The sequence below is a fragment of the Gavialis gangeticus genome, unplaced genomic scaffold, assembly GCF_001723915.1.
Source record: "Gavialis gangeticus isolate Ggan-Ray unplaced genomic scaffold, GavGan_comp1, whole genome shotgun sequence".
NCBI classification, from domain to species: Eukaryota; Metazoa; Chordata; order Crocodylia; family Gavialidae; genus Gavialis; species Gavialis gangeticus.
The window spans coordinates 6404818-6431949 of record NW_017728998.1 but is presented as its reverse complement, the minus strand read 5'-3'; the positions used below and the strand labels follow the sequence as shown (position 1 = coordinate 6431949).

Genomic DNA, 27132 nt, shown 5'->3' with positions numbered 1-27132 from the left:
ATCTTGACCTAAGACTGCTGCAGGTTTCCAGCTAAACTGGTTATGCTCACAAGCTGATCAAGACCGGTTACGAAGGAAACACAGTATTTGGATAATGGTCCTGGAAAAGCTTTTCATTAGGGCACAGTGCTTCTTTTTTTTCCCCATAAAAACAAGTATACTAGGCCACTTTTGGATGCACGCCATCAGTGCTTAATTAGACAATACTGACCATTTTCCTAGGAACTGGTGTAGCTGTCTCCTACCACTCCCTAGCTTGTAATGAATCCTGTGACTCAAGTTTCTTGGCACAAAAGGTTGTCTCATACCCCTCCTTCCTGAGCTAACATACACCACTTCTGCATTTCCAGAGATGAACTTGGAGACCTGGTTCCTTATGCTAATTCTCTGCTAAAGCAGACTGATAATTTGTGTGCTGTTATACTCAGGAGGATCTTGGACTTTGCCCTTGACATAAAATTGCACAAGATGCAGAATTAGGAATAGAAAGAGAGGGTGGCAGTGTTCCCGAAAAGGGATATTCATCAAAGCATCCAGAGCTATAATGCTATGTACCAGTGATAGATAAGAATGTCAGCCCTACTACTGTTATCAAGAGAAAAAGTTAATGATTTATATCTCGGCAAGATGCACGTTGGAAATGAGCTACAGTTCTCACAGCAGCAAAGAGTTATCACCTGCCATCAAGCATTCAAAATGCAACATTCTGCATTATCATCATATATCAATAATGAATGAAGTTTGAATATAAATTGTGAAAGTTCTTGGACTAAAAACAAGCTTAAAAATATGGTAGTTCTTTATAATTCATTCGTAAAATCAGATGGTTTTTAGAAGAACGAGAACCCTGGAAATTTTTTCAGAAATTTCTGCAGGTAAAAACACACTCATGGTTCTATGTTTAATGTGGAAGTGCAGTTATCATAACTGCGAGAGCAAAGGTATATGCAAATGATTAGGCAAAAGTTGCTTGCATGCATAATTACTGACATGGCATATACAGTTGTGGTCATAATGTGTGCAAATTTGGCATGCTTTTTTTTTTTGCACAAACTTTTCTGCCAGATTTGCTCTGGATGTCTGAGGCTGATATACTGTAGTAACAGCTTTCATATGCAATGTGATCCCATTATGCTTTTCAGTTCATAGTCCCCCCAGGCTTCTGTGTCACGGTATTAGCATTGGAACATCACATAAAGCAGAACCAGGAGCTCCAAGAAGCTGTGAAAGAGCTCACCCAAGTGGCCTGGTAAGATGAACTTATCTGCAAGTATTTCTTGTGTGTCATTGGATATGATTCCTGCTTTATCTTCAAGGTTTGGGGCCTTCAGAATTTCCTGCATTCACTTAAAAATAGAGTGCATTTTTTTTTTTAAGTGAGTGTCACACTTAGAAGGAAACCTATTTTCCACTGTGGTCTTTTCCTTAGAATTTGCTGACGGATTCAAGCACACTGATTTAGCACCAACAGCATCAACACGATAGTCTCAAGTGTGCCCCTCACTCTATTTCTGACCAAAATTAAACTTGCCGCGGTTCACAATATGTTTTCAGTGCCTATTTTTTGGTTTGTAAGCATAACAATGGAGGCAGATGGAGTTATTTTAGTTTGATATCCATTTTGTTATTTTTTTTCCAGTAAAATTAAACCAGGAAATCTCCAGGAGCTTTGCAAAAGGTAAAACCTATACATCAGATCCATTATATCTTCATTTCTCTTCCATGCTCCTTTGCAGTTGGAACTGATATGACTCATTTGGGACCGTCAGATGGGATGGCAGGAAGCTCTCTTTGACCTATAAAATCTAAGCAGCAGATGTTGGAGCTCCTTCAGAGACAAGGAGGACCATGAAGGCAGTAAGACCAACATGGTTTTCCTATGCAAGAAGGGTGGGATTTGAGAAAGCCATACATGTACTTCCCAAATTCTGTTCAGCACAGTTGGCTCTTGTGGTTCAATGCTGAGGATGGGCGTGAGAGTCGGGGAAAGGGTGGCAGATATAGGATCGATGTGGGAGTTCACATGAGTCCACATCTCAGCACCACCAGGCCAATGTGGAGATCCGGATGCTTAGCACCTCTCAGACTAGACTCAGAGATTTGCTGGCACTCAGGAATTACAAGAACCTTGTCTTAACTTCATCGACAAGGATCAAAGCACCAGTTCATTGTATGAATTTATGTTTCATTGGCAGACTATGCTAATTCAGACTGCTCTGTGTGCCACAGATGCTCTGAAATGTTCAACGCCACCAGGCTCTCCCGTGTGCTTCAGCGGCTGGATGAACTGGGGTTGCAGCAGGAGCTCCTAGCAGTCAGGTCCAGTCCTGTTGGAGAAGACACAACAGAAAGGGCTGCCGCTGGATGACAACACTCAGAGCTGGGAGTTAGGGGGAGACAGCAGGTAAGGTGGCTTCCTCTGGGTGACAGCCGCTGTTCTCTTTGCTGCGGTGTGCAAGGAAGGTTTCTGTATCCCTGTGTCAGCCACAGCCATGCTATAATTACCCATGCCAGCTAGATGACAACTAGACGTGCTCCAATCACACCTTATCGCTGCTGTGCAGACATCCCTGAAATCTTCTCATATCTCAACCAACCTACTTTGTTCTTCGTTATCCCTTCACTACATTTTTTATGTCTTGGGATCAAGAGCAGAAAATCCACTCAGTCGGGCTTTCCAACTAAAGTAGCAATGACTACGCTCCACTCGTAGTACATTTGAATGGGAAAGTGGGATCCGTGTAGGGATGACGAGGTTGGATTTAGCAATATGCAAGCTAGGCTGAATATCAGGGGAAACATTGCTAACTGTGAGATGCATTAGTCGAGGAAAAAGATAGACTCTCAACTGCCTTATTATTTAGTGGTAATGTCCATAAAGAACCACTGAGAAAACTTTAATAGGAATCAGTGAATGATATGGTTAAAAGTGGATTAGTTACTGCACTTAACTCCTGGGCCACCATTTGAAATCAAGCCTCAATTCAGTTTAGGTTAATTCCCTTTGGAAGGGGCTAAAATAAATCAAGTTTGGTCCATTGAATAAAAGTGTCCACACAGGAGGACCAAGCAGCGGAGGAGAGAGATGGAGGATTTCTTCTTTTCTCACCTCTCTGGCTGAGAGGACACAGAGGTGGCTCAAAGAAATGGAGAATACTGAGCTTTGCCCGAATGCTCAGTTGCAAACTGCAGGGGTTATTTTCCCCATAAGCTGGGTCCAGTCCTGGGTGGTGCTGCATGGTGCATGATGGTCTGGGTTGTTTTTCATCACAGGTGTGGGGGACAATTTTGGCCTGCTGGGTCTCACTGTACTCCTTCCCGGCTGTACGGTATCGCCATCAAAGAGGACAGCTGATCCCGTCACTCATGGGGGTTGTCATTCAGCAAATGGTGCCAGCTGAGGCTGCAGGTGAGATGCTTGTGTGTTGGCTGGTGCTCAGCTCTCAGTTTTTCTTCTCTTGGTTTTGTACATGGACTTTGTGTGCTGCTGCAGCAGCCTTGGAGGTCTCTAATCAACCCGTGCAGCCGCTTGGCTAGTATATCGGCATAGCATTAGCTCCTTTGCCTCAGTCTCCCACTGTACCATTGAGTGCTACTACGGCTATCGTCAGAGCACAGGATGGTGGCTGGATTTATTCGTTGGAGGCCTTCTCCCTTGCTTTGTGTGGCTAAAGGTCATTGACTTCAGGGGGGTTTTTTCATGCTGTATTCACTGTGCAGAGCTGGCAGTATGAAGGGAAAGACTGAAAAACAGGATTTGGATGTAGGTGTGTCTACGTCTACTGCCTACTAATGTTGCCCAGTGCTTCTTAGTATGAGACCCAGTTTCCAGTTGCTTATGGCTTTGCCAGAAGTTAACCATTTGAACTGAAATTATGTATGTTGAACCATTTGAACATGAAATTATGTGACTGTCAGCCTTAATATATTCTTTAATTTGTGTGTGTGTATGTTAAGGAGAATGGATAATTTCAGATAAGGACAATGGATAATTCACAAGTAATATATTTTTCCTGTTTATTCTCTTGTAGTTTCCTTCTTTGAGACCACCCACAAGAAAATTACTTCTTGTTTTCCTCATTTCATTCAGGGTTCATGTTTATTCAGTGATATTTTTTGCTCTGCTATTATGAGTTTGCTGTGCCTAAATACAGTGGGTCGAATAAAAGGTCACCCCAAAAAACCCTTGCCTCTATTATTTGATACTTGAGATTCAGATTGGGCTACTTAACTGCAATTGCTCAGAGACGTTATATGATATTATTTGCAACCCCTTCTACAGACAGCTTTGAAATTTGCCCGCCATGAGTTTTTGTCCTAGTAAAACTCAATATCACCAGTGTGGACATAAGCAACTCAGGCCTGGTTGAGGTAAAGCCACTTGAGATTGTAGGCAGACATCTGTGAATGCTGCTTTAAGTTTTATTTCCACTAAGCATTTTGAAGTCATTTTTTTTTCTTCCCCCATAAAATATCCATTTCAGGAACGCTGTTCATTTGTGACCCACTTATGGGGCATCCTGGGAAGATTATCATTAAAGCCAACTATGGAATCGGGGAGGTTAGTGAAGACCTTTGCTGTTTAAATATAATTTTGGAGCCATTGGGAGAGAGAGAAAATAGGAAGGAAATAGGATAACAAGGATGTCACTGGTATTGCTCTCTTGTGTACATCTGATTGGTTTGTTAGGGGGTTGCTTCATAGTTATTCAGTCCTTTGAAGGTGGGAACGTGTATTCCCCACATCTCTAATTCAGGCTGGTTATTCTTCAAGAACTGATTGCGATTCCCAGGCGTGTTTGTCACTCGCTCGGTTCAAGCGTGCTGTTCTCGCTCTGCGGAGACAAGTTCCTTGGCCATCTCCTTTTCTACCGAGGAGAAGTTCTGCAGAGCCTTGCTGCATTTGAACTCCTTTCTCCTTGGAAAGAGGGATTTGGGATGAAATGTGTGCCCAAGTCGAAGAGCTGAAAGGTCATTTGGGTTCATCACTCCATAATTCAAGACTTCCCTACCCTGCTGCTTACACTGGGCCAACCCTTCTCAAACCTAGCGGACCTCTGCGGAGAACCGTTCAGGCAGCTGACAACGTTTCTGTTGGTGGAGCAGAAAGAGAGAGCACTGAATGCAACTTCCAGTTCTCTTCATTTGTTCCCTTGAAACGCAATGGAGGGAGAACTGGAGTCCTCTTGAGTTGTGTTTTGCTCGTTGTTGAAGCATGTAGACTTTTGCTTGCGTATAAGGGCCAACATCTTGAGTCTCAGCCTTTTCTGTCTGAACTGTCCATAACCTACAGTCATCTATGTGTCCGGAGCCCACGGAAGAACCGCGTTAAGCTTAGCATAAATCACTTCCCAAACCCCACCTTTGAACTGTGTAAAGTGGCCCTCTGCCACAGCTCCCATCCCGGTGGAAAGAATCACCGTGGGCAGCAATCCCACAGCCCAAGAAAACAGGAATTACAGAAGCATTACGGGTCTAATGAGGAGCATTTAAAGATTTGGCAGAAAGCAGTAAAATGGAGGAAGCTCACAGCCAGAAGTGCAGTGTCCCATACAGTTCTGCGCCGGTCTGGCACAAAGGAAAGCAGCCAGAGGGTGGTGATAGCAGTGCCTTATTGCGTCTGGGCTTCGAGGGACCTGGAGAGAGGCTGAACACCTGCTATTCTGATTACAGTCAACAGGCCAAATCCTGATGCAACTGAAGACTTGCAACTCTCACTGGAGCTGTACATAGGCTGCCTTTATTGGCTCCATTTAAAGAGACATGCTATTCAAGAGAGTGCTTTGTGGAGGGGTATTGGCATCCTAGGCATTTCACATCAGTCTACCCCTAGCCACAGCAAATACTTTCCTAATGTTATTTCCCTGTATTGTCTTCTTTAAATGTATATCTTAGCATGCATCCCTTGCACAGCAAGTAAGGTTCTTTGGGGGAATCTGATTTCTTTTATTAAACCAACTTAAATAGTTGGAAAAAAATTTTTTGCAAGCTTTCGGGTTCAAAAAGAGATCAGAGTCACCTTGTCTGCCTATGGCCTTAGACCAACACAGCTACAACCTACACCCCTGTTGCATAACAAATATCACTCGAAGGGCCCAAGATGTATTTGCATTGCAAGATGGAAGCTTATTCTTTTCATTTAGGTTTATTTTTACAGTTTGAAAAGCCAAGTCACTTATTGAATCCCTAAGAGCTCCACAGAGAGGAAAAATTTACAAGAAAATGCACTGCCTGGGTGAATTTTCTCTGAAAAGCAATGATTTACTCAGCAAATAGCTCCCAAAAAAACTGCCTAAAATTGAGCTCTCCGTTCAACACTGAACTGAATTTGAGATTATCCAAGTAGAGTGATTGAAAGAAATCCCTTCAGAAAAAAACTGAGCATCCACTAAGAGTCCTGCATTGCTTCCATAAAAATTCGCTCTCTTCTTTTTTGAGTGAAAGTTGCTCTTTACGGGGCTTTTTAAATTAAAGCATCGAAACGTAAGTAGAAATGTAGGTAAATCCTGAGTAAGGCTAGGAATCAGTCTCTCCTGCAGGAGCCGTTGTAAAGGCTGTGTGAATTTACCCATCAGATGCACTGTGCTTTCACAGTTTGGGTATTTTTTCCTGCAGTGTCTTTAGCATTCATGCGAGACAGGAGACGACTAGTCCAGAGTACGAGCGAGGTGCAAGTGAAGTTCATTCTAATCTGGCTATAAACTTTTACAGTGTATTTTAAATCAAAGGGAAGAGGCTGAGAACAGCTAAGTGGCTTTCAAGCTTTCTTGAAGGAATTAAGGCCTCTGCGGAGTAATTTACCTAACAAGCTGTTTGATCCAGTTATAAATAACACCACTGACCGAGACCAACAAAAGCAAAGGCATCTGCTCAGTTTACAAGTGATATGTTTTATATACTTAGAGAAAGCAACAGTGAATGATCTTTTTCTATTCCAAAGGAGAGATAAAACCTTGACAGTTGCCAGGTGGATTATTGTGGTCTCCAAGAATAATATTTCTTGGCGCCCCTATGCTCAGCGCTTCTCCATTATTCTTTCAATCTGCTCGAGGGCTCTGCAAGCCGGGACATATTCAGAGGCCTTCATAGAGATGTGGGAAGCTAACCTGTACCCCCTAAGTTGTAACAGGTTGAGCTGCTTATAAGAAAGTAAAGCAGCAGCAGTTTGGGAAGGGTGATCCCGATGAGCCTGGAAATGCAATTATATGGGAACGGAGATGGCTTTCTATAGAGTTTATTGCCGTTTCCTCCAAAGAAGTATATTAGTCTGAGAAGACCATAGGTCAAATCCACTCAGTCAATAGCTATTTCCACATGTTACAGCATAACTGCTGTCCGAGAACAGAGGATCATTTTGAACCATGAGCTGTGCCTATGGGAAAAGAATTGTTTGTGGCCTTGGTACGATGGTGCCATGATCCAGGAAAGTTACCAAGTCGCACCTCTATGCAATATGCCATTGTCAGCCTTTCTGTTTGGAAATGGGTAGTGATAGCACAAGGTAGTGCTGTCACAAGTTTTTCTTTTGCATAATGAATTTGGTGAGCTCTGATGCATTTCACGGTGGATGGGGAGCATTTGTTGTCCCTGTGGAAGCACAAAAAAACACCAGCAGTAGGATGGTAGATCTTCTTTCTTTCTTTTTCCTTCTCCCCAGTCCACAGTGACTGGCAACGTGGAGCCCGATACAATCACTCTCCTCCACAGCCCCAAAAACGGACTCCAGGTCGCCAGTAAGAAGATTGGATCAAAGAAGCAATATGCCCATTTGAGCGGTGAGTGTTGTGATGTGTAACCATCTTCCCAGTCTTTGTCTGCGTGCAAATTTTCTCTTTAAATCAGAACACACATGGCCTTGGGTTTGCATAGTGATGCCTGCAGGAAGCAGTAGTTAGCAGGTGGGTCTATCATACAGGATACCTTACAGAGCCTGGGGATCCAGACTACCTGCTGGCTTTAGCTTCACATGTTGGCACTTTTGGCCTCTCCAGACACAGTCCTCTCTGCCTAAGAGGTAGTTTCCACATCTCTTTTAGAGATACTCATGTGCATCTATTCCTGTTGTATCTTAGCCTCTCACAGAAGTTAATATAATGATCTTAACAGCACTGTGGTGGGGTAAGTCAGTACATATTACCATTTTACCAAGGGAGACATTGGGACATGCACAAAAGGGATTGATTTCAGGGAGAAGTAGGCACCTAATTCCTTCTTTACCCAAGGAGGTTTTTGTGGTGAAACAAAGACTAGAACCAAGGTGTCTCAGTCCCTAGTCTGGCACGGTAACCATTAGGCTTGTCTTCCCTCTCTTACAAATCTTCCTCCTCGAAACATGAATTTGGTTCTCACTCAACTGTGCTGCATAATTATAAGTTGGTGGAGGTACCATGATGCTAGAGGACCCTCACCCTACAGAGACCTCCCAGTGCTGCATTTCTGATGACATTATTCTGAAGGTGGCTGGCCTTGCTCTTTGGGTAGGTGTGTCTACTTGCATTTTACAGACTTCCGCTTCCTTATGGTCGCCATGCCGAACCATAATTATTTGTTTGTTAAAGGTGAGAAAAGCATATGGAACCGCAAGGGATATTGAGTGGGCTGTGAAAGAAAACCTCATCTACTTCCTTCAGGTGAGACTTAAAACCAGGATCTTCCTTGGCTTCTCTTTGGCTCTCACCACTACTATTTGAACACCTCCTGTACATCCAGGACTCAGTGTCACCAGCACCTGCCTCCATCACTTATCTGTAAAACTCTTTGTTAACAATAGTGGATGATAGCTCCCTGCCCCACTGGGTGTTGTGGAGACTAAGTCCCACTGGGCATGTCTACTCGAGATGCTAACCTGCCATAGCGATGCACTATGGCACCGTAGCGTCCATTGGCAAAAACCGTGACACCATCGCTACATTACCATAGTAATGCATTCCCTCATTATAGCTCATTGCTATAGCGATGGAGAGGCCAAAAATAACTGTACAGCTGGCACGGTGCGGCATGGGCTGTTACTGTGACATCATTACCGTACAATGATTTTGTACTTCCTTTTGTACTAAATCATGGCACACGAACAGCCTGCCCTGCACTGCGTGCACCACAAATGGTTATTTTTAGCAACTGCTTTGCTGTAGTGGGGGAGTGCACCACTATGGTGAAGTAGCTCCTAGTTGCGTGTAGGTGCATGTGGACACTACGTTGCTGTAGTGTGTTGTGCCCTGTATTTATCAAAACCATCCAGGTCCCACTATTTACTTCCTCAGTCTCATTTTGCTGCTGGTTTGAGGCCAGTGGCTTCCTGTCCCCAGAGCTAGTGATGGATTCATGTAGACCTGACTCAGTGGCCGGGACCTTCTTCCCACGTGCACATTGGATGGCTTGCACTTCTACTCTGTAGTATGTTTTTACTTAGGTTGGTGGAGCCTCAGGAGTTGCACTGGTTACTTGCCTCTAAAACCAGCTTTGCCTACCACAGGTCAATAAACTGGTAAAACCACAGGGATACAAATGTTTTTGTCCTCTGTTGAGGAACAGGATAATGGAGTCTTCAAGTGCGGCATTATTTGCTGAACTTTCTGTATGAAGGGGGGGAGGAGGCGGGTAAATCTTCAGAGTCCTACTTTGAGCAGGGGGTTGGACTCGGTGACCTCCTGAGGTCCCTTTCAACCCAAATTTTCTACGATTCTATGAAAACTCTATCAGAAAAGTGGGAAAACGAGAGAAATATTGCATACATTGCTGGCTACAGCTGTGTCAATGTGCCTCTGAATGATCTGGATCAAGCCAAATAAGGAGAGCCAATTTGTACTTCCATTTAGGCTAGGCCTATGACATCTTTCAATATGGAATCAGATTTTGAGCTGATGCATGAATTTGACACCGGGTTACCTTCGGATCTTCAGTGGTTAACAACTGCCACCATCAGGTAACTTCTGACTGTCCACGAACAGCTTTGAACTGAATGGTTTCACATGGATATCTTGATTTACTAGGCCAAAAGCATGTAGCCCTTCACCATTTAAACCTATAAAGAAATAGGTGTTTCCATTTGATATGCTGACTATGCACCGCTCCTGTTGGATACAGTAGGAGCAGTGATCTCTAGCCACGAACTGATAGAGTAACTCCATTAACAGCAGTAAACTGTTACCCCCTCTGGACCAATTGCAGGAGTGGATGACCCATGCTCTGCAAAGCATATCCTATTATCCCTAATTCTCAATGGGTCGTTCAAAATGGAGCAAATAAACCCTGATCGCATTTGAATAGCCTACAGAGTAACTGCATGAAGTGTGCAATTAGAAAACAGAATCAAGTTAATTATGGCAGTGCTCTATTTGGGTTTTGTGTTCTGTTTAAAAAAAATAAGCCACATGCTATTTCAATGTTGCAGTCTAACCTCGGAGAATGAATGTTTTTGGCTATTCACAGTGAAGTAGCTCCTAGAGCAATCACCCCGTTGACATGGAGTGTATTTGGGACAGCCACACAGTATGTCATTCAGGTAAGATTTTTTTCATACAAACAATGAAAACACATGTGGCCTGATGATAAATAAGAGCCTTTAGCCATCATTCCCAGTAGTAAAACCAGTGATGAAGAATCCTTGCTTTTATGTACAAAAGGGGTGTGGAACAGAGGGGCATAAGGCTGATGAATTGAATCTAGCCTACTTCCTTTCTTTTTTTGTGTACTTGTGTGACAAGGTATTTAGCAGAATTCACAGATTCATTGAACCATGAAACAGGGTCACACCATGTTTGTTGCTGCTGTGGCCTTGAACATGTAACCTGTGGGCTATTAGCCATATCCCTTAGCATCTGCACCACCCTGAGTTGCATCATTTGGGCTGTAGGACCCCTGGAGAGACCAGAATTTCAGCAGTGGGGCTAGTGGCAGTGACATGAACCCTGCTGTGTTAGCCGCGACAGCGGCTCAGGAAGTCCCATGGGTTAATACCTCCATCACTCACCTTGCCACCACAATCCTTGATACTGATCCCTGTTGGGGACTCATTTTGGTGGAGGAGGGCAAGTAATGGTGGTGTTCATTCATGCTGAGACACTGTCAGAGTTGGGTCCAGGTGTGGGCCATTTGAGTTTTGCACCCTTCATACAGAGCACTTTTCATCCAAATAGCTCAGTTCTTCATGTAGGGGCAAATCCATTATCCATATCCATGAGTGAAGATATTGAGAAACACAAGGGGGCAAAAATCTAATTGCCTTTCCCAGAAACTTTCCAAAATGCTAAATGTAGAGTTTACATTCAGTTTGTTGCTGCCCCTTGTGTTTAATGCGGGAAATGTCAAGGCCATATGAGTCCTTCCTTGTTATTTTAAATCTTTTCCTCTTTTCATCTCTGTGGCCTTTGACATCCCATGGTGGGAGCAAAGGGAAGGGGAGTCAAACCTATATAACAATCCTGGACTGATGGCAGATCTCCTTGGGCCCTGTGCTCATCTGTGGTGCAGCTCTGGGAAGCTCTGCAGGGATGCTGTCTTGGAGCGGTGGGGTTTCTGTTGAGACCTGTAGACTGCTGCAGATCTTCATATATTCCCCCCGGTGCTTGGGTTGCCTCAGTGATTGCTCTACAATGGTTTGGGAGGGCCTCAGATTTTCCTATACATAAGCCCTTTGACATGTCTTACCCCAGGGGTACACCACTCCCTCTGATGCAAAAGAAGTAATTTCCTGATGTCTTCTTCATCTCACTGGGTCCCTACTGATCATTAGGAACAACATGGACAAGTGCTTATTTGTTGTTTCCTTTATACCCTTTTTTCCCTCTGTATTGGTTATGGCTCAATCATGACATCCCCCCTGTAGTTATCTTTTCTGCTTGGTGCAAGGGGCTGGACCCAATGATCTTCCACGGTCCCTTTCAGCCTTACAATCTATGAATTTATGAGTCCAGAAAAAGTGCCTGGTTAAGATGCCCCTTTATTCTTCAATACAGGCTGCCCTCACTGCTAAGGCTTGAGTGGAGAGGAGAGCAACTACTCCCCCACCTGCTCTCCTCCTGTGGTGGTCAGTGCCTCAATGGACATAATTGTGCCTTCCTTTCCCTCAACACACTGGAGCCAGCGCAGGTGGAGAGACTGTCTGGCCCTACTAAGGTGCTTTCTCAAATTATTTCCCCACTGGAGCAAAAGGAGGAACCAGGGATCAGATTGGGACTTTCAGATTGTTTCTCTGGTTCCTGCTATGCTCCTTGTACAGTGCAATAGTACAACACCAACATCAGGTCTCAAATCTGGCTCCTAGAGGGTCAACTCCTTGCTCTGAAGACACAGTGTCTGGGAAGCCCCTAGCATACTCAGGATACTTTGACATACTAAGTAATAACCATAATAATAATGCTTTGCTTCTGAATCACTTCCAGCAACTTGGTGCGCTCAATGGTGGACTGTGTCAACTCAAGCTGCACAGCTTACGTGGCTTGGATATGTACTGTGGCCATCTGTTCCTGAGTATTTTGGTATGGTGAGAAGAAAAGAAAGGCTTTAGAATGAATGATGATCATCTTTGCTTGTCTTGAGCTTATTGCAAACTTGTGGATAAAATATTCCCTATGCATCCTTTCTGTATAGTTATGTCTGCCTAAAGAACGATAAAAGGCCGTTTATTAGCTGTGTAATTATCTGCGTGCAAACCTAAGGCACCTTCATCTTACCTGTATGACTAAATTATAGAAAACAGTGTGGAGGACCCACACACCTTTAGGATTACCGATTTTTAGGGACTTGAGCAGGGTGAAATAGGATCACACGTAGACATTATGGATATCTAAGTATCACTTGGATGCAGAATAGGTGGAGCAGGATCTGACCCTAAATGTTCCCCATGGAATAAAGTAAGGAATATAGTGGTCACAGGGCATGTCTACGCATTCATTAATGCACCATAGTTACTGACCATTTAGTTTAGTACTTCCTTAATGAAGTACTAATTGAATGCGCAGTAAGTACATTTACTGCGCAGTAGCACCAGCGCATGGTTTTTTGTAACGCTTACTGCACAGTAGCCTAATAACACTGTGCAGTAGGTTATTAGAACAGTTTTTCACTTGGGTAGGTGTGCCCACAGGGTATTAATCGACACATCCAGTATATATGTAGCGTATACAACTGTATACAGTGTATGTACAGTTGTGCATATATAACTGCATATAGCTGTGATTTATCAGGTTACTCTGCCATGCATAGAGAGGAGAGATGAGAAGGAGCAAAGCCTCCTTTTCAAAGGTGCTTGTAATTATTTTTAATCTTGGTGGCCATCACCTGAAAGCCCTGATCATGGGAGATGCAGCGATGAGTGCCAGTCCTATCAATGACCAGTACACACCTGCTGTTTTCCATTTTCCCCACATCTGTCCAGTACTTGCGTTCTCTTCCATTTAGTCTTATGCTGCTTCCTGTGAACCATCCAATGTGATAAATCAGAAGAACAATCCTCTCTGCTCACCAGTGGAAAAAGTAGGTGCTTATTAGGTTCTTGGACTTTTCAAAACTAAAACATCTGGCTCTTTTAATTCATCTCTTGTGTTGTGTTTCTTCTACCAGGAGCTGAATGACCTGGGCTCTCACGACATTATTTTATAGTGCTTACATTTGTCACCATGGAGGAAGATCTTCAGCTTCAAGTTCTTGAAGGTAAACTAGTGGAATACAGTTCCAGGTCACTAGTGCATCCAAGGTCCTCATGAGCCCTTGCTGATTTAAGGTAATTATTTTAACACTGGACAGACCATTTGAGGCTTCCAACATGTTTTAACGATTTCCTAGTTGATGTCTAACATGTATGAAGAACCTACTTGTGGTTTCGGATACACCCAAGCTCTTCTGTTTTATGTTAGGAGAGGGGAAATATTTCTTCTATTTTCTTTTTTTTAGAAGGTACTTTATTGATAGGGGTCAAATGAAGAATTTGCATATTAAAAACCTTCATCCTGTAGATTCCAGTTCATTTTGATAACCAGATATAAATACGAAGTCCTGAACATATGTTGTGATTTTAAGGATTTCATGGATTTTTTGTTTTGTAAGGAACTGTGCATTTAGTATCTGCTGAGCAAAGGGTAGGAAATGGCTGTGAACAAACTGGTAACAGTTCTCTGACTCCCTGTCTGGTCCAGCACTGGATCTCTTAAAGGCTCATATACCTACTGCAGATGTTTGGAGGTCTCTGCATTTTTAGGTTTCTTTTTCGGCTCTAGCAGTAGATCGAGTACCATGAAGGTTGTTTTTTGATGACCATAAATCTACATGTCTATGATATGCCAGTAAAATATATATTCAAGTTCTTCTATTTTGAATGAGATGTAAAAACTGTAGAAATAATTAATTTTCTTGCAAAAATCACCATCTTCTGATCTTTTGAGTAGCCAAGTCAGGGAGAAACTAGATTGTGTCTTCTCTTCTTTAATAGTTCTTTAATAGGGTTCACCAATCATTATCAGTTGTTCTGCTGATGGTTTTATTGTGGATGAATGCAGTTATGAAACCTTGTAACAAGATGAAAACATTTAAAAATAATAAAATAAAACCTTGGGTCATCAGCAGGAAGTGTATTTTCTATGTACTACATATATCTAATCATTATTTTTCTCTTTATAGTTTTAATTAGGTTTAATCTGGATGCTTCAATAAAGTCTATTAATCACATATTTTTCCATAAAATAGTTCAAGGTTTATTGAATAATTTATTCATTGAATAACAATCAAAAAGCTAAAACCAAATGTGGCATTATATTTAATAATTATTATGATCATTAGCTCAGTGTTACTATTTTTCCTAGTGTATGCCTGTTCACTCCTAAAAGCTCCTGTGTATTCTTGTGGGCTTTCCTAGTTTTTGCTCAACACCTCCTCTAAGCAGCGGTACTGGGAAGAGCAACTCCAAAACTTCAACATCCCTTCTGGCAGCAGTGCAGCTGAGGCCTACCTCCATCTTACTAAGTTGCTGCCAGAATATTTCAGTGTAAGTAGTTCTTTGCACACATGCTATAATTTTTAGGGTCATTCATGAGCTCTGCTTATCATTTGCCAACCAAAAATTCCCCCAATCAACAATGTGAGTAAAAATAGTGGCCTTATTTTCACTTCACTTGTCTATCTTAATAGACATTTTTCAATGATTTTCCTTGCTAAAGTGTGGTTTGATTTTATTTTGATTTCTGAAATGTATTTGGAGAAATTAGCAACTCCACAGAACTCAAAATAAAAACTCACTCTTATCTGGCATCCTTGAAAGAGACTGTCACATACATAAGCAACGATTACCAAGATTAATATCTTGGACAAGTTGGTTATGTACCCCACTGTTGCTTATGCTTGCTTTTGTTAGCTGGTGGATAACTTGGGTCACTGTTTGAAGGTTAAATAATAGTAGCATCCAGAAAAGAGGAAGAGAGACAGGAAAGGAGTGGTAGAAGAGAGAAAGATAGAGGAGATGGACAAAGGAAAAGTAGCATAGTAAAGAGGTGATGCTTTTAAAGAGTTATTCGACTGCCCTATTTTTGATCAGTAGTATATCTGATCATTCTTCATTTCCCCAATTATTTAATATATGTGTCTCCATTTCCCAAGTTATATGGGAATAATAATGTTTATCCACTTTTGGTGAAGAAACCATTTTGGCTGAAAACCTACACACTGCCCCTCATTTAACAAGGGACTTACAGACAAACCTGACTACAATCACTCTTGGAATCAATGCGTTTCCACTGTATTTAAAGGTTGACCTATGCCTCGTAGCGTTATGGAGTGGGGCTGTTGGGGAAAAGCATTAAGCTTGGGTGATGCTTCAGCACTGCAGTATTTCATAATATTTCTGTGGAATGAAGGGTGTCAGGCCAAGAGCTGTTGAGAATTTGGGGTGGTCTGCTAGTTAATATGCTGAACATTAAGCAGTAAGAAGGATTTAATGTCAGATGTCACTTGTTGGGCAAGAACAACAGATATACTATAGCCTTGGACACTGGGGTGATCCCAGCTGTCATGTGACTTTTAGTTCATGGCACAACAAGCCAAAACCTGCTCTCTGACTGGTGTGAACCAAGAGAAACTTCCTGTGTTTGGCAGAGCAGCTCTGATTTACCTACGTGTAACGGGTCCAAATATCCAGTAGAGTCGCAGCCAATGCACATGGGTGTTCTCTCACTAAAGACTGTGTCAGGTAAGGCTTTTGGCTGCATTTGAAATACCGTGACACATGTTCCTGCTGCATTTCCAAAACTAAGAAATGCAGAGGCCTTTTGAAATGATAGAAAAGCAAGGTTAATGGAACCCTTTTAAAAGCATGACCTTTAGGACTACGCTGCACAACGTCCATGTCAGGTATGAGCTGGAAGTTGCAAGCTTGTTTGTAACTGGTAGTTTCTCTCCTAGGCTTATTTAACTTCAGTCATGAGCTCCTCAGCCTTGATCCTGTGGGCCAGTTATTTGATTGACGCTTTGTCTCAAGGAGAAAACAGTAAGAGGTGGATTTTATGTTTTCACAAAAGTGAGCACAGTGTTTACCTCTGCCAACTGCATCTTTGTATGCTGGCTGCCATCCTGTTGGCCAACATACCAGCAACTGGGGCATGGACCTCCCAAGCTACTAACTGGAGCTATTACAGCCTGACCTAAAGATTCAGTCCCTTCCACTGAAACTATAACATATCCCTGTCCTTTGTAAGCTGGGCCTTTGCAAAGTGTTTTACACCTGTTCTCCGGTTGGATTTCTTGTCCTGTATCGAACCTGCTATTCGGTATGCATTTCAATCTAAATGATTTGCTGGTAAGAAATCCATAGAAAGTGTGAACAAAGCATGGTGAAATCTGCCCTTGAATTGAAACCAGCCGGGAAGATGGACACACCATTACCCATTGAGCAGTAGCGGCCTTAGGAGAGGGCAAACCGGGCTACCGCCTGGGGCCCCACACTGGCTATTGACTTATGTCCTGTGTGGAATTTGTGTTGTAGCTGGGCCAACATGGTAGATGCAGTGAACCTAGAATATAGTTCAATATTAAAAAAAAAACCCTCTTTCTTTCTTCAACTTATTAAAAACTTTGTTCTTTCTTCAACTTATGCCTCTAAGGGGCCCCAAATGACTCTCTTGCCTAGGGCCCCCACAACCCTAAGGCCACCACTGTATTGAGTGCCACTGTAGAAACTGCAGACTTGTCGTTTTTATGAAACTTAGACTCCCCATAGCCTTTTGTCCATGAATACACTCTGAATTCACCTCTTTCCTGTGCCAGAATTGACTGCCAAGGCCATCACTCTGCTCTGCAAGAACTGCCCGGATGCTTTGTCTACAGAGCTGCCTCATTCAGTAGAGGTAAGCTTCATTCATATCCCTGGTGCCTTCCCAGGCTTCTCTGAACTCACAAAGACACTAGAAATGGGGCCATTTCTTCAGAAGTAATGGCAGTGATGTTGAACAAGTCATTTTACTCAGCCATTTCTATTGCTTGCTGTAGTTTTCATTTTACAGGTCAGAGTTGCCACATACAAAACATAGAACAGATCATCTACTTTTAAGCCAAATCAACATGGTATTTAGTTAACAGCCCTCTGGCTATATAGTGCCAGGCCCTCAATTTTCACAAATTGTTCTGAAGTCTAGAGGGTAACCATCAAGTTTGCATCCATCAGAAAAGGCAAAGGATTGAGCTTGGACTAGGATCCCGAGAATCCTATTTGTGGCCATCTCTCTCAGCTGTATTCCTTGCTTTTGTCCTCTTTAGATTAGGTTACATGGTAGTCCATTTGAACAGCACTCAGAGCCAGTGTAATGCCTTCCTTTAGAGTAGATGAACTTGTTCACTATCTGGTTTGAGCTCAGAAAGCTGATTTTTCCTTTAACAGCCATGGCTGGTTTGGATGCTAGCTAGCAGAAAGACTGCTTCACCTCCACTGTTCTGTCAAGAAAGCTGGGACCGGCCAACTGCTTGAGTTTAGGTTTCAGTTTTCATGGTTGCATGTCAGCAACTGATGCTTAGAGTAGTCCCAGGTCTTTTGAATTTGCTTCCCCTTTGATTCACAGAGCTTGAATTTATTGATCTCTGGGGCATTCATTATTCAAAACCCATCACTTTTGTGGACCTCTCTCTTTGGTCAAGTACTGAGGTTGTAGAGCTGATAATCATTGCAGTTTGGTGTAAAGTGCTTTTTGAATTCCCATATTCAGTATTTGCCTCTAAGCAAGTGTGTGTGTGTGTGTGTGTGCGCGCGTGCGTGCGTGCGTGTGTATTTTCATGTACACTAAATAACCCAGTGTACTGTTTTCTACCCAAGAGGCCTTCTGTGAGCTGAACACACACGAGCAAAATGAAAATAGCCACCCCTTTGTTATTTGTTTTCCCTTTCCAGGTGATAATCCAAGCTGTTAGAGACCAAGGAAACAGTGCAGAATTTGCAAAAATGGATTCACAGGTAAAATACTGCAAAATGTGCGTGAAAGCAGCTTGCAGTCTTTAGAAAGTGAAGTCTCTATGCATATTTAGTAGTCAAGAACTTTTGGTGATTGGGTTCGATAAAAATATACATGATTAACGGTGTCCCCTAATTGAAAGAGCTGGCAAATGAGTCAATCCTACACTTTTAAAATATAATTTGCCATTAGATGTATTTAATGTTGAAGTCTGATGTTCCAAAATATTTGTGCCATCAGAACTGAACTGCTCCAATAGTCACACAAAACATATGCTGAAGGACCCCAAGAAAAATGAGTATTTCCAAAACACTGACTCCACAATTGAACATGCTTTTGCCATATCCCCCCAGCTGTACTACCCAGAGCGAAGGTGAGGAGAATATCACAGAAGACAATTGCTTTACCTGGTGTTCTCTGTCTTCCTTTGAGGTATCAGTTGTCCCACCACATGAATAACATTTTTCCAGGGTCACAAATTCATGAGCAAAACTGGCTAAACACCAGATTAATACTGCACTTGGCATATTCTCAAAGAAATTAAGTCCACTCTGGTTCCTAAGATGGCTGCTGAACATTATTATTATTCGTTGTGTTTGTATTGTGGTGGGGCCTAGAGGTCAATTCCAGTCAATTCATGGCTCAAGATCCTCTTCTGGTGGGCACAGTACAAACACAGGACAAAGAGATAATTCCCATCCCAAAAGACTTGCCATCTAAATAGTAATGGCACCAGTATGGCTACTGGAGAATTTAAAACCAAACAAGCAAACAGAGCTGAGAAAAAACAGACCATCCCACCAAGTTCATCATAGACCCCATTTACTAATATGATGCCTCCTGCTTCTGACATATTAGTGCACAAGCACATTGTAAATCAGTGATTCAGGGAAGAAAATTAATGTAGAAAATTCCTTTCCCAGACAGCAGTGTCATGGCTGCTTTCAGCTGACAGCGGGGAAGCTGGAAAGGCGTTTCAGAGCTTTCTGAAAAGACATGGTTTCTTCAGCTTTGGAGGAGTAAGTGCAAAATTTGAATGAATATATGAGGGCTCACAAACTTCCCTTTTGTTCAGAGCAAGATTTAATGCATACTTGGGAGAGCAGTAGTGCTGGGGGACTTGCTCAAGGAATTGATGATGGGCAAATATGCCAAACCAGACCTCTCTTGGTTTGCTATCTGGTACCACGTAAACCAGTACAACCTGTTTCATGGTCAGGTTGTTGGTGACTAAACTGTCTCCCCTAGCTGGGCTAGTCTGGGTGAGGAGGTGTGTGGACACCAAGAATGACTTAAAAATAAGACCTGTCAAAGGGCAGATGAGCTCCCTGTGAGTCAATGCCCATCCATACCTGGAGAGGAGATGGGCACCACCAGGTCCTTTGCCCAAAGAATCACCAATGATGCAAAGCAACCAAACTAATCTTATACTGGATCAGTTTGAGGCCTGGGTCTACAATGACTGCATCCAAACACAGGGCAGCCTGGAGGAGGGTTTTTACAGCATCTAAGGTGCCCCAGTAATCGCAGCAGCCTCAGGACTGACTTGGTTAGACTTGAAATAAGTTCAATGGCATAATTTGACCATTGTGACTATCACAGAATTGCCACAGGTGAAATCACAGAAAATGTGGCCTGTAGTCAAACCGATCAGTTGGCCTTTGAATGATTATGATGCATCTACCTTCTCACTGTTCATAGCCACTCAGACCCTGATACATTTCCACTGAAGAAGCAAGTGTCATTTGTAAAGCAGCCTTGAAAAGGAGAACAGTCCATCTTTGACTTTGTCCATAAGTCACCCATAGGAACCCTTGGTGAACGCAGCTGGCATATTTAAAATAGGTTACACCAGAGTCAGGCGCTGAAATCACACATTTGTTTGTTATAGGCGGAGTTGAGGAGCAAGTCTTGGGCTGATGATCCCACCCAACTGATTCCACTTATTCAAAGAGCTGTGGAGTCTAATCACATTTCCAAGAAGAAAACCCAAACATCAGTAGAAGAAGCCATCGCTGCTGTAAAAATGCCAATCACTGGGTTAAGAAAGTAAGCCAGTGCTCTAATAGCCTATTTACAACTCAGACGTAAAATAGTTTAATTAAAATAGGAACGATATTGTTTGTATGACACAAGAATGCTCTGTGCATCCTCTGGGGTAGAAATGTTTACAACTCTCTAATCTGATCCTTTCTGGGTGCATCAACACAAGATATTTAATGCACAGAAGACTAATTCGACTGCATGCTAGCGTGGCGGGCAAAGGTGAAAAAACGTTCACCTGTGCTAATACACAGTAGTGCCAGTGACGGCACATTAAGTTAGTACCTGTCATTAAGTTTAGTACCTGTCATGACAGGTATTAACTTAATGCGCCTTAATTATGGTGCATTAATGAACATGTAGATGTGTCCTCTAAGAACTTCAATGCAGGACAACTTGTTTTCTAGAGCCAAACAGCTGTAGAAAATATCAAAGATTCCTTAAGTGCTGTTACTTAGTCAAGTCAGAAGTAGATGTACACTGTTAAACTGTTTGTCATCAAGAGCACATGGTCTAGCGGGGAAAGCACTGCTGCTTAATAAGAACCAGGCTTCAGATGAATGGGACACACACAGCTCCTACTGGTGCACTCTCCTCCTTGCATGTACATCTTTCCCTATTGTTTTTCTGATAGTCCATCCCCCCTCCTACTGTATCCTGTGAAGCTACAGTGAGTCCTCTCTTTACATTATTTGGAGCAAACCTTCCTTTTACATAATCCCTGGCCAAGGTAATTGCCCATCCATCCAGATGGAGTAGGATCCAGGAAGTTATTCCAAATAAACCAGGCAAGTTTTTAGGGCTCTTAGGCAAATCAGTGTCTATTATGGCCTAGTAGTGTCAGATACCAATAAGGTCCAGAAATAGGGAAAGTGGATGTCACTGTCATGGGGTCCCTTTAACAGCAAAGTCCTACAGTTGGATGAAGGCCACCACTTGCTCAGTGTTCCCTGTTAGTTTTTAGTTTGAGATAATGGTAAACTTAAATTCCTCCTGGAATTATGCAAATATGTTCATTTGTTTTAAGCAAGCATTGAAGCGTATTAACAATTGTCTCTCCATGTATCAGGATCATACTTCCCTTTTTGGTAAGAAAAGCAAGAGATGGGATTTCCAAGCGAGAATATTCAAAGACTTTAGCCAGGAAGGTTTATGCTTTATTCAAGACAGCATACTGGGAGCTGGCCAGGCAGATGGTAAAAGAGGTTAGTTATTATTTTATCCCTCTTTAAATTTACAGTAGCTAAATTTGACAGCCCTCATTCCTCTATCTAAATGCAACTTAAATATTAAAGGGACACGGTTCAAAAGCCTAAAAAGTATAGCCAGAATTGTCAGAAGTTCTGTGCTGGGCTACCACTGCTTTTATTGACATCACTGGGAGCTTTAGCAGCGACTTCAGTGGAAACAGGGTTTGGCTACTGCTGGGCTCTTCTGAAAATCTCAGCAAAGGTCTCATGACAACCTGCTTAATAATTCTTCCCTGTGTAATGAAAGAGAACTGTCCTTCTCCTACTTTACGCTGTTTGCAAATGCCTCCTACTTCTTACGGCGTGAGCTATAGAACTAGTCTAGCTGTTGTTAAGATAAGGTAACCGCCTTGAGTTTCCACTTCTGCTTGAGAATTTGAGAAGAGCTAAGACCCCCTTTTTTACATCCCCAATGTAAATTGTTTCAACATAAGCAGGTTTCTACCCTTAACGTACTTGCCAGTGGGTGTGTCAACACATGCAATTAATTTGCCGCAATAGACTCCGGCCTACAGTATGCTGGAGTTTATTGCCCCCAAGTGCACTGTTTGAACGTGCGCTCAGGAGTGCAGCACGTTGATCCAGGTTGAAGCAGTCATGGCCGGCAGGGGGCCCAGGGGGTCAGCCTGCCAGCCTGGAGCTGCTCTGGCATGGCTCATTGTGCTGCGATGGGGCTGGCTGGGGCATGAGGGTGCTCCGGTGTGGGGCTAATCAGCAGACAGTCCCTTGTGCCCCGGCCAGCCCCATCAGCATCTACATGTGCACTGCTGTGCACAAAACAGCTCTGCAGCAGGGTAGTACTTGTAAATACAACCACCACCCTGCTGCAGAGTTTAATAGGTTCCTGCAACCTAATAAAGCCACATGTTTAGACACCGAGATATGTACTGTGGAGCAAATTAGGCAATTCCGCAGCAAACGTCTCATCTAGACACGTCCAGTTTGTCCCTTCGATCACTGTATTTCCAGTAGTCTTTGTCATTCCTCTTAGGGTTTTTTGCCAGATGAGGACTTGCTGTTCTTCCTAACGCACTCCGAGGTTGGAGAAATCTTACAGCACAGACCTCTGGACATAATCCTCAGGGGAAACATAAAGGTGTTTTATGTTGAATTCTCATGCCCGGCAGAAACTCCCTGCGTGCGTGACATTCATGAGATCACCCAACCCAGTACTTTTTACCGAATGTTTCTCTGTTTGGCACTTCTGACCTTTAGTGCTGCTTTTTTCCTCTCTGGTCCCCAGGGCTAACAGGAGGAGAAGGATATTAAATCAACAGAATCTGTTACAATTCCCAGAGGTGAATATGGGCAGACCAGTTCCTTTACGTTTCGAGGAGGTTGCAGACCTAACAGCTGAGGCCGTACTCAGTGGTAAGGATACAAGGAGCTATACCCAATAAGAGTTAGCAGTCCTTACAGGCTTGTTGCAATCACTATATTGTTTGCATAACATTATATCTTCTGCTTTGGCCCAAGGCATAATCATTAGTCAAGGAGTGGCTAAAGGAGCAGTCTGGGTATTGAAGAGTGTTGCGGAAGCCAGCAATATTCAGCAAGGAGATATTTTAGTTGTGGCAATCCCAGAGGTCGGCTGGACATATTACTTTCCTTTACTGGGAGGATTAGTCACTGAAATTGGAGGCATACTATCACATGGTAGGCTTGATTTCAGGATCGGCACATAATTCGAAGCCAGCGATACGGCCAATAAATACCCTTCCTTTACTTTCGGTCCGGGAACTTTTTGAGGGCAGATTTCAACACTCAAGTGCTTCCATGATCCACTGTTGTTTGCAAATTCATTCAGCAAACAATTGTTGTGCTGTGGGTAGCTCTCGAGCTGGAAATCGTTAAGTAAGCAAAATCTCTGCCGTGTCAGTCATGTGGCGTCCCAGTTGCAACAACCCCTGGAGCTAATTGCAAATTTGACAACTGCCATTTGCTTCCAATGGGTCCACCAATGTGTTGTCTCTGGGTATTTGTATTAGCGAAGTGTGAGTGTGTAACGTTTACAGAAAGTGGATGCAAAAAGTTGGGAAATCAGCATTCGCTTTTGAATATAAGGGAAGATTTGTCAATAATTTTTGCATTACGTTATGTTCCCTTAAAAATGTGGACAATCAGAGTGAATGGTTTTTAGGGCATTCACCTCTTTACTGGTAGGGAATATAACTGTGGCACTGTTTGCAATGGTTTCACTGTCCTTTGCTGTAAAAGGTACGTGGACGACTGACTTAGAGGCTGGTCATAAATCATCTCTCACATGACACGACAGAGATGTTGGTTAGTCGTGTTAGTCTGAAAGGCAGCAGACACTCGCTTGAACACACAGTAGATTTAAAAGACTCTGGAGACCTCTTGTGGACAAACACATTTCTTTCCTCTCCATCTGTGCATTAATTAAAATATATCATTTCTAAGACCCTCTCTGATACTTTAACTGATTACATATGTTCCTCTTGAGTTGTGCTTCCCATTGTGCATTTTGGAGTGGCAATCAGAAAATAATATTCACATGGAGTCTCTGCTTTTCCTTCTTTCCTTTCATGACAGATTATTCATATTCCAAAGTGTCATTGGCTGTCAGCATTATTTTAATTCATGGGCACATTATGGCACTTTTAATATCTTGTTAACGGAATATAGCATCTAGAAGAGAACACTTTTTTACTCTATTGCAGGTGGTATAATCGCGAGGGAGTATGGACTGCCTTGTATTATGAAATGCAAAGGAGCAACCATCTGTTTTAAGTCAGGTTGGTTTATATATTCTTTCCTTAACACTTTTTCTTGTTAGACAACAATAGAATTGTTACTGTCTACAAAGAAATACTGTTTCCATTTATAACCAGTGAACAGAGCTGGCCAATAATGACTTTTTTTGGAAAACTTTCAAAGGAAAAAAAGAACGTTTTTGTTGGGGGGGTTTTGTGGAAAAAATTTGGAGCTTTTTTTCATTAAAAACAAAACCTTGAAGTTCGATTTTTGTTTGTTTTTGGCTACCAGGAACTGAAACCTTTCAGGCAATTGGGCAAAAAACTGGGGTCAACTGAAAACTTCCTCCTGTCAGGTTTAAATATTTCATTTGTCAAAAATAGTGTGTGTTTGTATACACATATATTAATTATGTGTGTGTAAGTGTGTGTGTGCGTACATACATGTATTCATTATATGTGTGTACGTGTATTGTGTGTGTATGTACACACACACTTATTATTAATATATATTAGACTATAAACTCCTTTTACTAGCTATTTGTTGAAAAAAATCCTAAAAAATCCTTCAAATCCTAACAATGAACTTTTCTTGTGGAAATTTGCATTTTGACCCAAAAAGCCATTTTATTCATAGTTCAACAATGGTTCTCAAAAACAGTTCAAATGTTATATCCCAAACAGCCCTACTCTTACGTAGAGGAGGTGGTATCTGGAAGCCTTGCTGGAGCATGTTTAATGAAAGAAGGAGTGTAGAGTTTCATAGGCCAGATTCATTGCTGCCAATATAGCTTTTTGAAAGAACATGAATGCTAACCTGATGAATCCAGGCAATGGAGGATTTCCTTTATGGGACAAATTCTGTGACAGGTTATGCCTCATATGGGCCCCTGCTTTTATTCCCCATATAGTGTAATAGTCTCAACCAGGGAAAAAGGAAGCTAGGTAGAATGTAGCTTCATGGATAGGGACAGACATTTTACACAAACCACTATCACTGATCAGTTCAAATCTGCAACTCAACAGAAGTTCAGTGCACATAAACCACTTTAAAATGGCTGAAATCAGTTTAAGATAAACCAGGATGGATGTAGTATCAGACTTAACTGATTTAGGTTGAACAGATTTATTGAACTTCTGTCCCAAATCCCCTCCATATTCAAATTAACTCACAGTCCCCCAGCATCCCAGGATGCTTTGCACCTTCCCCCCCCCCCACCTCGCATGGTGGGTAGACCAGCCTCAGCCCAAGCTGATCTGCTCCACATGAGCAGAAAGGCCTGCTGTAGCGCCCCCTAGCTTCTGGGGGCCACTGCAGGCTTCATTTCCAAAATCAAAAGTGAATGTCTGTTCACTTGCTTATTGGTTTAATCTACCCAGGTTAGACTAACCTGCAAAGACTGAAGTGATTCAGCTCAGGCTTTTTGACTGTACTTAGCCCATTTGACTAAATCTGGTTGTCATCTGGCACAAGACACAGCTGCCTTTTAATGCTCTGTTTTGTACTGGGGATGAAGCCAGATACTTTCAGGAAACAGTAAGGTGGTGTAAAACTAATGTGTCTAGCCCAACGTTGAGTCTAGCTTGGACAAGCCAGAGAAGTGAGAGCTATAGAAATAAGTATGCAGTCATTATTTTTACAGGGTTATTCTCATTTGTCATAAAATTAAACCCACAAAAATTGTGTTTTTTTGTTGGCAAAAACACTTTTTTTTTAATAACAAAGTCTATTATTGTTTCTGTCAAACTTTTCTGTTAAGAAAAAATATTAACTCCCTTTAATTTAATCATGGCTTCATTTTTCAGGAGACAAAGTGATATTGGATGGATTTAAAGGAACAGTGCGGAAACTTGAGGAGTAAAACTTCATGGAGGGTATACGTTATATGAATACTAGCACCAATTTGCAAAGCTGTCTGCAGCAGGGCTCTTTTGAACATTTTGCCGGGGGGGAGGAAGGGGCGTAACACTTAATATTTGCACTATAGATTTATTCATCTTTTTATAAATAGCTATAAATAACTTCCCATCTGTTTCTGTTGATCTAAAGTTTAGGTTATCCAGTTAGGGTACAGAAAAATGCAACATTTTCCTATGCCAAAAATACTAAGTAGCAAATCATAACTACCAGTCACGGTTGTATAGACAGTCTTTTGCATAAAAAGGGCCTTCTAAACTGTTCACTGAAAATTTGTAAATGAAGGGGGAAAAAAAAACATAGACCTTATACCCATTTCACAAAGTCTTCATATAGAGAAGAAGGGAGCTAAATTCAGTTGAGTAAATTGTTTGCTTCAAATAGTTCAACAAGTAAAAGTTAAAGCAAAGGAGGAAGAGAAAGTGAAGGAAACTCAAACATGGCAAATTTTAAATGGATCATAGGAAATGCTTTTCTACACAATTTGGAATTAGCCTGTGGAGCTCCTTGCCACAAGATATAACAGCAGTTAGACCAGGGGTGGGCAAAATGCGGCCCGTGGGCCAGATGGGGCCCGCCAGGCCATTCTATCTGGCTTGCAGGGCCCCTAAAAAGTTAGAAAATTAATATTTATCTGCCCTGGCTGCTTGTCATGTGGCCCTTGATGGCTTGCCAAAACTCAGCAAGCAGCCCACCCCTGAGTTAGAAGATTCAGAACAAAGGACCATTTACAACCCTAACAGGGTTATCCAGAACCACAGCAGTAAAAGTTTTTTTTTAAAGTA

General features: G+C 42.3%; 1 protein-coding gene across 1 annotated transcript in view; it reads left to right on the top strand.

Moving 5' to 3' along the window:
- The window catches only part of LOC109289268 (putative phosphoenolpyruvate synthase), a 58782-nt gene extending 32030 nt beyond the window's left edge, over positions 1–26752 (top strand). The window contains 27 exon segments of the mRNA XM_019505261.1: positions 351–410; positions 824–875; positions 1128–1249; positions 1640–1678; positions 2230–2404; positions 3274–3409; positions 4485–4561; positions 7658–7775; positions 8374–8477; positions 8559–8630; positions 9816–9922; positions 10429–10501; positions 12381–12476; positions 13399–13473; positions 13561–13650; positions 14849–14977; positions 16387–16471; positions 17248–17327; positions 18362–18424; positions 19346–19441; positions 20314–20471; positions 21535–21670; positions 22707–22798; positions 22959–23086; positions 23192–23371; positions 24397–24471; positions 26236–26752. Coding sequence (XP_019360806.1) covers positions 351–410; positions 824–875; positions 1128–1249; positions 1640–1678; positions 2230–2404; positions 3274–3409; positions 4485–4561; positions 7658–7775; positions 8374–8477; positions 8559–8630; positions 9816–9922; positions 10429–10501; positions 12381–12476; positions 13399–13473; positions 13561–13650; positions 14849–14977; positions 16387–16471; positions 17248–17327; positions 18362–18424; positions 19346–19441; positions 20314–20471; positions 21535–21670; positions 22707–22798; positions 22959–23086; positions 23192–23371; positions 24397–24471; positions 26236–26291 — 2674 coding nt within the window. The 3' untranslated portion in view covers positions 26292–26752.
- Positions 26753–27132: the final 380 nt, after the last annotated feature.